Below are 10,878 nucleotides of genomic sequence, written 5' to 3' on the forward strand. Positions count from 1 at the left end.
TCAAGAACACAATTATTGCCATCCTAGTTGATAATGGGTTGGATGTGAAAGATATTAGAGGCCAAGTATACGACGGGGCTAGCAATACGAGGGGAGAGTGGAATGGGCTAAAAACTCTAATTCTCAAAGAGTTCCGATATGCATACTATATTCATTGTCTAGCCCATCAACTCCAATTAGCTCTTGTTGCTTCTTCAAGGGAGGTACATGAGGTCCATTTTTTTAGCATGCCGATTTTATAGTAAATACAGTTAGTGCATCTCCCAAACGCAATGATGAGCTGCTAGAAAACCAGGCAACTGAAATTGCTAGAGAGATTGAATTGGGAGAGCTTGACATAGGAGGAGGGGCCAATGAAATAGGATCTTTGCAAACATAAAGGGTTGTGGATGTCCTATTGCTGCATGAACTGAACCAATGCTGTTTTGCAAGTAATTTCCTTTTTGTGGCATCAACACGAGGATGGGATACATAATTGAGAACATCATGTGTTCATAATATATTTTGTGGTAGCAACTCAACCAAGGATGCTTATGGCAAGTTTAATCGCAATATAAATCATTTGGTTTGGAAACACACCTGTTAAAAAATAGTTTGTTATTTTTTTCTTAAAATCTTCAACCTACTATGTGAAGCAGTTCTCCTTTGTATTATATCTGAGATCCATCTGGTTTATATCTGATTTAGTGATATAGAAATCAAAATTGATTTTTGATTTATTCACTCTTTTGTAAGCATTTATCTTTAGATGACACATTTTATTGTTCTGGTGTTCCGTTTTACTATGGGGTTTGATTTTATCAACCTAATTCAGTCTTTCTTTTGCAAATTATTTACAAAAGAAAATGGTTAGGGATGAAGAGTTGAAGGACTGAAGCCAAATGTTCCTAATCAGGAATATGACCGGCTCAATTCCTTTGAAACAAGGCCAACGCTATGTGCCAATATTAAATATTGCAACCATGTTTACTTGGTCCAATATCGTATAGCAATGTATGCTTCATGCATGCACTTTTTATCATTCATTTTTATTATTCAAAATCTCTATATGATCATCATAGATGTTGCTATTACATGGATTTATTAGTATTTTTCATGTGTTGTATGGATGTTATTTAATCTTAATATGAAAACAGAATTTAATACCCACACAAATTTTATAAGATGCTTTGATATATGAAAACAGAATTTAATACCCACACAAATTTTATAAGATGCTTTGATCGGCACGTGCATGGTTACTAGTAAGCCCGCTATAGACGACACGGTCAGCCCGGTGGCATTTTGCAGGCCCGTTATGCGGGGCGGCTTGGATCGCACCCCGCATGCAACCTTAGGTATTATCCAAGTGAACTTGTGCTGGCCGAGAAATACTGACCATTTTTGCGACGTGCTGATCGAACGGCTGGTGCCACTCGAAAAATGTCTCGTGGACCAGTCCCCGAGAGAAACGCCCCCAATCCAGTGCCCGAACCCGTGTACCGGTCAATACACCAAGCCCACCGAGGCACCTCTTCGCCACCTGGCAGACCGGCCTCCTCCCCCGCCGCCCGCTCCCCTCCGATTCTCCGCCGCGCCGCGCCCGAATCAATCCATCGGTGAAGCGTGGAGCGGCTCGAAAAGTCCAACCCCCCGGAGGCCGGAGGAGAGGCGCCTGAGCAACACCGCGACCCCCCGATTCATCTCGCCGTCGCAATCCGTGGCCACAGGTAAGCCGCCGCTCATCTCCAAATCCCCACCCCGCGCGCCTCCACCCGGTGGATCCCCAGCTCCGCTCGTGAGGAGACGATCGCGGCGGTCTCATTTTGCCATCGACGGGGGGCCATTTGGCCCCGCCATCGGCGGCGTGTGCGCTGGATGGCTCGGCCGGCTAGAAATGTTTGGGAAGGCACCGGAGTTTGAAGGGGGAGCTCGGAGTCTCGATTGGAAGGCCGTTTTGGTTTGGCCATCGGGAATCTATCCGATTTGATTCGTGCTTCGCTGTTTCCGAGCGCGTAATGCGCGCAGAGCGGGTGTGATATCTTAGGATGCTGTCTCATTTGTGGTGTTCAAACTGTTCATAGGTGTTTTGAACTTTTGATGGTGTTCGGCGGTACCGTAGAATCTGACTCAATGTACCTTCGTCGCATGTGTGGGTTGTGAGCTGCAAAGGCACGTGCGTAGTTGGTTGGAAATTTGCGTGTTGATGTCCGTGTAAATTAATTTGTTGTGGGGGAGGGCATCGTGAGAAATGCTTACCTTCTTGCTGCTGCCTGGTTCGGTTTTAATGCGCCGTGCTTGACTGCCTGTATTGTTGGAGTAGATGATCATGAGCAGGCGGCTTTTATGATGTGCTTTGTAGGTTTTTCTGGTTCAGTCTCTGTGAGCTGGTTGACTAGAGTTTGCTGCTTCCTAGAGTTGGAACTTGGAACTGGCCCTGTAATGTTGAATTCACTTTTAAATGATTTTATGGATCTGTGATTATTTTTCTATGGAATTGTCTCAATATTTCGATTCCACTTCATTCTTCAGGTTATTTTTAGCTCTCCTTTTTTTTTACTTTTGCTTCATGAGGGATGAATTATTCAGCATACATAAATTTCTACTGCAGATTAGGGGTCCACTGTTATTTTCATGCCCTTATCTGGGATGGCCGTTGCTTTCAAAGCAAGCACGAGTGCTTGTACTGCACAACAACTGTGGGGGCATCCAACCAGGGATCAGTGTCAGTATGGTTTCACTCACTTAAATGAGAGGAAGAGCAGAAAGGGCTCTGCTGCACTGCATGCCAGAGCTATTTCCGGGAAGTTAGACTTGGATTTCGGTGATCCTTCTTGGAAGCAAAAGTATCAGGAAGACTGGGATAGGCGTTTTAGTTTGCCACATATTACAGATATATTTGATTTAGAGCCAAGGCTCACAACATTTTCTCTGAAGAAAAACAGGTTCCTTCCTCATCCGCTTCATCTATAACTGGTTTGTTATGTATTCTGAAAACATAAAGCTGTATCTATCTCTCTTATTGTACAAAGAACATGTGTTACTGACAGAGCTCCCCTGGGCGCTAGCGATGTTTCATCACCTGACAAGTGGAATGGCTACGTAAATAAGGATGATCGAGCACTTCTGAAGGTCAGTAATGAGAACATATGATGACTAATTGTTTTCAGTAGCATTTGTAAAATAACACATCAAGCAAGCCTAGTTTGAGATGTACCTTAGGGAAACAAAGGAAAAATTAATTATGTAACGAGGCAGTTAGTGGTACCATGTACCATTTGCTTATTCATGAATCATTATATTGCCACCTAACCGTACTTCTCCGTCAATGTATTTTATAAGTTTGGATGCGCCGACTTTGTGCAAACTATTTCTTCTCTTTGTAACTGCCGAACAATACTTTAGATAACACCAATGGTGTGCTTCAGATGTAATGTGAACCTTCGACCAAAGAAGCCTTATTTTTCCCTTACTGTTTGTATTTATAATTACACAGTATGTTTCTCCAGGTGATCAAGTATGCCTCTAATACTTCTGCTGGAGCTGAGTGCATTGATCCTGATTGTAGCTGGGTAGAACATTGGTAAGCTCTTATGTAGTTAGTTTGGCTTTTCTGTGACATATGTTACCTCTTCTCATCAAATTGTATGAAAATATGTTAGCTTATGTCAGTTTTTGCATTTATCATTTGATTAATATGCCTTTTAAGGAACGATTGGTATTAGAATGTCTTCAATTGCTATATCCTCATAATTTTATCTTTCAAGAATGGGAAATTGACGAGCCAGTGGTATGTGCTTTTTAAGGGTGCATCGTGCAGGGCCTCGTAAGGAAATATACTATGAACCAGAGGAAGTAAAAGCGGCCATTGTTACCTGTGGAGGGCTCTGCCCCGGTTTAAATGATGTTATTAGACAGGTATTGTCCTATTCAATATCGTTCAAGTAAAATGGCTTCTTCTTTACACACCTGAAGTTTAAATAAGTTTCAATATCCTATTAGAATGGCCTTATTACAAAGATATTTTTTTGTGTCTAAATCTTGCTTCCACCACCTCCTGAGAATATTGACCAAATGTAAATTGTACTTCCAGATAGTATTTACCCTGGAGATCTATGGGGTGAAGAATATTGTTGGAATTCAGTTTGGTTATCGTGGATTTTTCGAAAAAGGCTTAAAAGAAATGCCAGTAAGGATGCGTCCCCCAGTCGCCTGACGTTGTTAAGTTCATTATGTTGTGGAATTACATTTTGGTTTCAACCTTCAGCTTTCACGTGATGTGGTGGAAAACATAAATCTTGCCGGTGGAAGCTTCCTAGGTGTCTCACGTGGAGGAGCTAAAACTAGTGAAATTGTAGATAGCATACAGGTAAGCGGTGTGAATAAAAGATTGTGGTGTTCACTATTGATGCTTCATTATTATTTTACATGATCATCCTGTGTTGTAGGCCAGAAGAATCGATATGCTATTTGTAATCGGAGGAAATGGTAGCCATGCTGGGGCTAATGCTATCCACGAGGAGGTTATTACGTCTATATTGGATTTCCTTTCTTTTATTTTTATCATAGGTGTTATTGATGTACTTTTGGACATGGTTGGATAAGGAGCATTTAGTTCTATCACCATGCAAAGTATAGCACAGCAATCTGACTCTTATACAACCTAATGATAGAGGTTATATCAGTTACCTGAGTATACAAAGCCCTTGGAGCAAAAACGAAAAAGTATTGAGAAAACAGGAATGCTTTTTCTCTAATCAGCACATATTACGTGCGTGGTTGTGCCCAAAGTACACCCAATACTGTATTCCTAATGATTAACTTTTGATAGAACTACGTACTTATACAGTGTTGTGCATTATATTTGGTATGTTAAATCTTGCTTGTCCGACAGATTTTCTACTGAGAAAAACACGCGTATGTTTTTCATGGGATGTGATTGTTCATGCTTAGTTGAATTCTTTGTTCTGGTTTGCAGTGCCGTAAGAGAAAACTGAAAGTTTCAGTTGTAGCTGTTCCAAAGACAATTGATAATGATATACTTTTCATGGATAAGACTTTTGGGTTTGATACAGCTGTGGAAGAAGCTCAACGTGCAATCAATTCTGCCTATATAGAGGTTGGTTGATGTTGCTGATGTTCGTGTTCTTTTCTATGGGAAGTCCAAGTGGAGTGAATTTGGTATATGGTTATTCTTGCTTTAGATAATTCTTTTTTCTATCTTCAGGCACGTAGTGCATATCATGGAGTTGGGTTGGTAAAATTAATGGGAAGAAGCACTGGGTTCATAGCCATGCATGCTTCTCTTTCTAGCGGACAGATTGATGTCTGCCTAATACCTGAGGTATGTAACTGAAAACACTGCTGATGGAACTTCAAATCTGTATTTGCTTCACATTTACTGACACGAGCGTACAATCTGAGCGAAGGTATCTTTTACACTTGATGGGGAACATGGTGTCTTGGCACATCTTGAGCATTTACTAGAAACCAAGGGATTTTGTGTGGTTTGTGTGGCTGAAGGTGCAGGACAGGTATGATGTAGTGCTTGGTGTTTTGACTCGTCCAAAAGCTATTGTAACCTCAGTTAAATAGATGAAATTTAGGTTGTGATTCTTGGATTTGTTGTTGCAGGATTTACTGCAAAAATCAAATGCAACAGATGCATCAGGAAATGTGGTACTCAGTGATTTTGGTGTCCACATGCAACAAAAGGTATATATGCTCATTTTAAACCCCGTACAAATGGATTTTTTATTTAGTATCTTAGATGATGATTAGTGCTGAAATAATCTGGTAACCAGTCATCCCTGCTGAAGCTAGTACCTGATTTACTTTTGCTTTTGCAAGGGATGGTACCAGCTATACTTGCTAAAAAAATAGGGTCTTTTTTTTGTGTGTGTGTGTCTGCCTGATTTATGCTGGTCACCACCAGTTTCGTAGTAGGGCAAAACGTAGAATGTTGTCAAGTCCAATTGTGTTTTGCTCGAAAGCAACAAGTAGGACTTTCGGTCAGTTCTTTGCTGAGCTACTTGCCTGAGCTTCGTTGCAGTAGTACTCTGGCACAAATGGAACTAGTTAACATCATTCATCCTAGTCAGGATTGTTTCTGACATGGTTTTGCAAACCGTAGTTAGGAACCTCAGGGTTGCACAAGTTATTTTTAGCTACCAGTGTATATGATATGAGACCATATACTGTTAAATTTAAAGCTTACTCCCTCCGTCCCATAATATAAGAGCGTTTTTGACATTTTCGCTAGTGTAAAAAATGCTCCTATATTATGGGATGGAGGGAGTACTAATTAGATACTGTCTCCTTATTGAAATGTTCTGTCTGTTATAACCTCCGTGGGCCTCAGTCCTTTTGATATTTTGGCAAGTTAAACATAGCAACTAAATAATTTTGATGGCATCACGCTCCCCAGATCAAGAAACATTTCAAGGACATTGGTGTTCTAGCTGATGTCAAGTACATCGACCCAACATATATGGTCCGGGCCTGTCGTGCAAATGCATCTGATGCTATCTTGTGCACTGTGCTTGGACAAAATGCTGTAAGTTTATGTCCCTGTATTTCTCATATGTGTTAGCAGCATGTATCCATAATATCTAGTTTGTATTTGACAAATATAAACTCCCCTAGGTTCATGGAGCATTTGCCGGGTTCAGCGGCATCACATCAGGTATTTGTAACACACATTATGCCTTCCTCCCGATCACAGAAGTCATCACAACACCGAAGCATGTGAACCCAAATAGCAGGATGTGGCACCGATGTCTCACGTCCACTGGCCAACCGGACTTCCACTGACTCGCGTTTAGCATTTACTTTGCACAGGCTAAACTCGTTGAATTAACATATTTTTGCTTACCCACAGACTAGTCAGAGCTCAAAGATTAGTCACGGTGCAAGCTACCAACAAGTTAACAATAATGTAATACTGAGAATGAACTCGATCAGATTGTTTCAGCCCCGTTTTTTTGTCCATGAACAATTGAGCTGTACAAAGCTCAAGTTGTTCGGAATAATTTGTAATACACTGTCCAACCATTCACCATCAGTCGTGCTAAAACAAAGCTCTTCGATTCAGAAATGGTGTGGAGTGAAATGCCTTCTGAGTTCCGCGGTCGAGTTTATGGATGATGCTCTATTTTGTCCTGATTCCTGAAACTAAACATTTCACTCTGTTCTTTAGTTCACTGATGATCAAATTGACTTTCAGAAGTGGCGACAATGTATGCTTAACGTCATTTGTGTTGGTTTGCTCGGCTTAGGTTCTATAGCAGGGTATTCAGGTATAAGTATCTAAACAATTGCTTGCATGGTTAAACAAAGTGAGAACAGACCAGTCTTCTACCCAGACTCGAGTTTGGCAACAATACTGGCGCACCGCATCGGTGTCTGGAGAGGGGTCGAAGAAGTATATATGCCGCGTTGCAAAAGACGGCGACCTAGGTGCCTAGTTGAGTTTTTCGCGTAGGGTTGAACAATCGCGCACCACCTGAAGCAGGAAGCTCCAGGGAACGAACCCGGGCATAGGGTTGAACGATCGTGCACAGGAAACCCCAGAAAAAACGAACCCGGACAGTCTTGAGCTGTTCTCCGTGCTGGTGCACCACGGTGACGACGATACTGAAAGGATATGGATGTCGCCTAAAGGGATTGAAGGAGGGGGTTGAATAGACACTTTAAAATAATTACGGTCTAGGTTTGAATAAACACGGAATAAAACTAATAAAACTAACATTTAATTTATCAAAGACAAAACCTAAAACAGTTAGGCTCACCTATGTGCATCAACAACTTACGCTAAGTAAGAGAAACAACTAAGTGATGACAAGATATATAACAGGAAACAATATGGCTATCACAAAGTAAAGTGCATAAGTAAAAGGATCGGGTAAGAAACAACCGAGGCAACGGAGACGACGATGTATCTCGAAGTTCACACCTTTGCGGATACTAATATTTGTTTGAAGCGGTGTGGAGACAGAATGCTCCCTAAAAAGCCGCTAGGGCCACTGTAATCTCTTCACGCCCTTGTTTAATGCAAGATGTCGTGATTTCACTAAGAGGCCCTTGAGGACGGTCATTGAACCCGTACAAATGATAATCTTTGGGGGCGGTCATCGAACCCGTACACTTTGGTAACCCTTGGGGACGATCATCGAAAACCGTACAAATTGCTCGGGGCAATCTCTACAATCTAATTGGAGACTCCGACGCTTGCGTGAGCTTTACACCATAATGATTGAGCTTCGAGACACTATCAAGTGTCTAGGCGCCAAAGCACCGAGAAACAAGCTCTAGGTTGCCCAAACAACCAAGAGTAATAAGCTTCTCAAACTTCACTTCCACGTTTCACCGTAAAGAACTCAAACGGATGCAACTAATGTAATGGCAGAACACACGAAGTGGTCAAGTCCCTCACTCCCAAACCCCGCCACCACAACAAAAACCTATGGGGGAATATGAGAGGAAGAACAAGGAGCTCACAAAGAATTTCAAGATCTAGATCCAAGGGGTTCCCTTTACATAGAGGAGAAAGTGATTGATGAAAACGTAGATCTAGATCTCCTCTTTCTATTCCCTCAAGAACTAGTAAGAATCATTGGAGGGATGGAGAGGTAGCAAGCTCAAAGAAAGTCAACAATGAGGAAAAACACGATCTTAAAGAATAAGGTTCATTGGGGGGAAGAATACCCCTTTTATAGGCCTTCCCAAATCCAACCGTCATGTGCATTGGATGCGCACAAGCGGTACTAGCGCTCATCCCAAAGTAAGTGCAATGAAGAAGCACCCCGAGGTGGTAGTGTTGCGAGAGCGGTACTACCACTTGACCCAACGGTATTAACACTGAGATTGCATTTCACTAGGTAGAAGCGGATGTAGAGCAGAGTACGGCGGCAATATCGCTTACAAGCGGTACTACCGCTCCCTTACTGCTGCCCTACAACCGTGAAGATGCAAATAAGTCAAGAGGTGATAAAATAAGCGGAAGTGGAGCGGTAGTGGGTGGGCGATACTAATTCTTGTAAGCGGTACTATCGCTCGTACTACTCGTCCACTGCCGTGCAAATCCGACATGGAAAGTTGAGACCCCAGAAGCAGCGTAGTACACGCGGTACTGGACAACAGAAATACCACTTCCTAGAATGGTACTACCGCGGGAGTGCAGCAAAGAAGCCCAAGCAAACAGATGGATACAATAAAACCTGAACTGCCATAACTTTCGGTCTTTCGGATACGAGCTCCGAATTGAGTAAACTCAAGCTTGTTGGATAGAGAAAGACAAGAGCTATCCAACAATGATGTGAAACCTCTATGAATGAAGAACCGGTAATGGAGAATAAATGCCACTAGGATAAGTAAGATGACCTTCCCAAATATGATACGACAAAATCTCCAACACCGAAAACACAAAGATGATGCATACAAATTCCGTTTTCGATGAACTTGAGCTTATCACGATGAAGACCATAAGCTCAAAAAATCACATAGCGAAAAGCCAAACAAGAACCAAGAAAAATGATGATGCCATGAATGCAATGGTTTGAGCTCTTTACGAATGACACGATCAAGCTACTCACTCGAGAGCCCCCCTTGATAGTACAACAATCGATCCTATAACTCGGTCTCCCAACAACCACCATGAGACCGACAAAATAGAAAACCTATCAAGGGAAAACCTTTGCCTCACGCATAATCCACTTGAGCTAGATGATGGCGATCTTGACCTCCTCAAGTTGGACCACCTTTTTTGATTGCGTCGGATCGATGAAGACTATTAAATTGCTCTCCCATACTCCACAATGGGCGAGCCTTTTTTCGACACATATACACATGTCCATTATCATGATAATGGATGGCAAGCTTCAAGCATGTGATCTCTTCGCGATGCTTCACCTGTACTTGCACACCGCAACCTTGATGACAATCACCACTTGATGTCATCCTTCATGGAATGTATGAGATGTTACTTTTGATGCATGCCTATGGAAACATACCTAACCCCACAAAGAACTACCATAAAAATAGATTACGGGTTAGTACACAAAGCGCAATGGACAATGCTTACCATACTGTGAGATCACTCAATCCCGCACGATACACCTTCTATGCTTTGTGCCTTGATCAACTTGAATCAACTCATTGTACTTATTTCTCGACCAACCTTGTCTCTTACATTCTCTTCATAAAGATAATGTCTTGAAGGTAAACATGAATGTTCACAAAATATTTTTCTTCAAGACATGCTTGCAATAAGCTGAACTCTCACATGACCAATCTTTGGATAAATCCTTGAATACCACATTGGTCACCATATAAACTCCTTGAAAACCAACAAATGGACTTCAAGAAGTTCCCATCGACAAATCCTTCAAATATAACTCAAGGCGACCATTAGTCCATAGGGATTGTCATCAATTACCAAAACCAAACATGGGGCCGCAATGTTCTAATAGATACCCAGACGCTTTTCAACATATCTGGCAACACGTCACGCACGCGCGAGACATGGCCAAATCGAACAGAAAGAGCCCTCTTACTAGCCGCGCCATGAACCACTCCTGCCCAGGCATCCACCCTTACCATTGATTCTAATCACGGTTTACACTAGCCCTAAGCTGATCACCGCTCTGGTCCCAGGTTCCATCATAATGTCACGAGCGGATTTGAGGTTTGATCGTGGGCATGCTTTTGAAGATCGCAATCGGAACAAGCTCAACCTCCCGATCAACTATTCTGAAGCCAGTGACATGAGAGAATTCTTCCTCGTAGCTAAATTCACTAGATCCAAGATCAGGTTCACAGAGGAGTCAGTGGGAACAATTCTTCTGTCACGCTTTAGAGGTTGAGCATCTCTTTTCAAGGTTTGTAAAGTTCAGAAGAGAT

At 42.1% G+C, this 10,878-nt stretch overlaps 1 protein-coding gene across 2 annotated transcripts; it reads left to right on the plus strand.

The window, feature by feature from the left end:
* The first annotated feature begins 1,492 nt into the window (after window positions 1–1,492).
* Window positions 1,493–7,090, plus strand: LOC123398234 (ATP-dependent 6-phosphofructokinase 5, chloroplastic-like). Of its 2 annotated transcripts, none has more exons than XM_045092728.1 (14): window positions 1,493–1,709; window positions 2,591–2,924; window positions 3,012–3,111; window positions 3,489–3,562; window positions 3,786–3,897; window positions 4,073–4,168; window positions 4,247–4,348; window positions 4,428–4,502; window positions 4,958–5,098; window positions 5,207–5,323; window positions 5,409–5,513; window positions 5,614–5,694; window positions 6,407–6,535; window positions 6,625–7,090. In XM_045092728.1, exons 2-14 carry the CDS (start codon window positions 2,614–2,616, stop codon window positions 6,790–6,792), a joined length of 1,611 nt encoding a protein of 536 aa, XP_044948663.1. In that variant the 5' UTR covers window positions 1,493–1,709; window positions 2,591–2,613; the 3' UTR covers window positions 6,793–7,090. The 2 variants fall into 2 exon arrangements, with proteins under 2 accessions (XP_044948663.1, XP_044948664.1); XM_045092729.1 differs by having other exon boundaries at window positions 1,494–1,709; window positions 3,030–3,111.
* The last annotated feature ends 3,788 nt before the right edge of the window (window positions 7,091–10,878 follow it).

The sequence above is a fragment of the Hordeum vulgare genome, chromosome 5H (assembly GCF_904849725.1).
Source record: "Hordeum vulgare subsp. vulgare chromosome 5H, MorexV3_pseudomolecules_assembly, whole genome shotgun sequence".
In the NCBI taxonomy this organism is placed as follows: Eukaryota; Viridiplantae; Streptophyta; class Magnoliopsida; order Poales; family Poaceae; genus Hordeum; species Hordeum vulgare.

What these genes read in the sequence shown, in the direction of transcription:
- LOC123398234 (XM_045092728.1), top strand. Translation starts at nt 2,614, where the DNA reads ATGCCCTTATCTGGGATGGCCGTTGCTTTCAAAGCAAGCACGAGTGCT. An exon ending in TTTTCTCTGAAGAAAAACAG is followed by an intron (nt 2,925 to 3,011) that starts GTTCCTTCCTCA and finishes TATTGTACAAAG; the next exon opens with AACATGTGTTACTGACAGAG. An exon ending in GTGTCCACATGCAACAAAAG is followed by an intron (nt 5,695 to 6,406) that starts GTATATATGCTC and finishes CACGCTCCCCAG; the next exon opens with ATCAAGAAACATTTCAAGGA.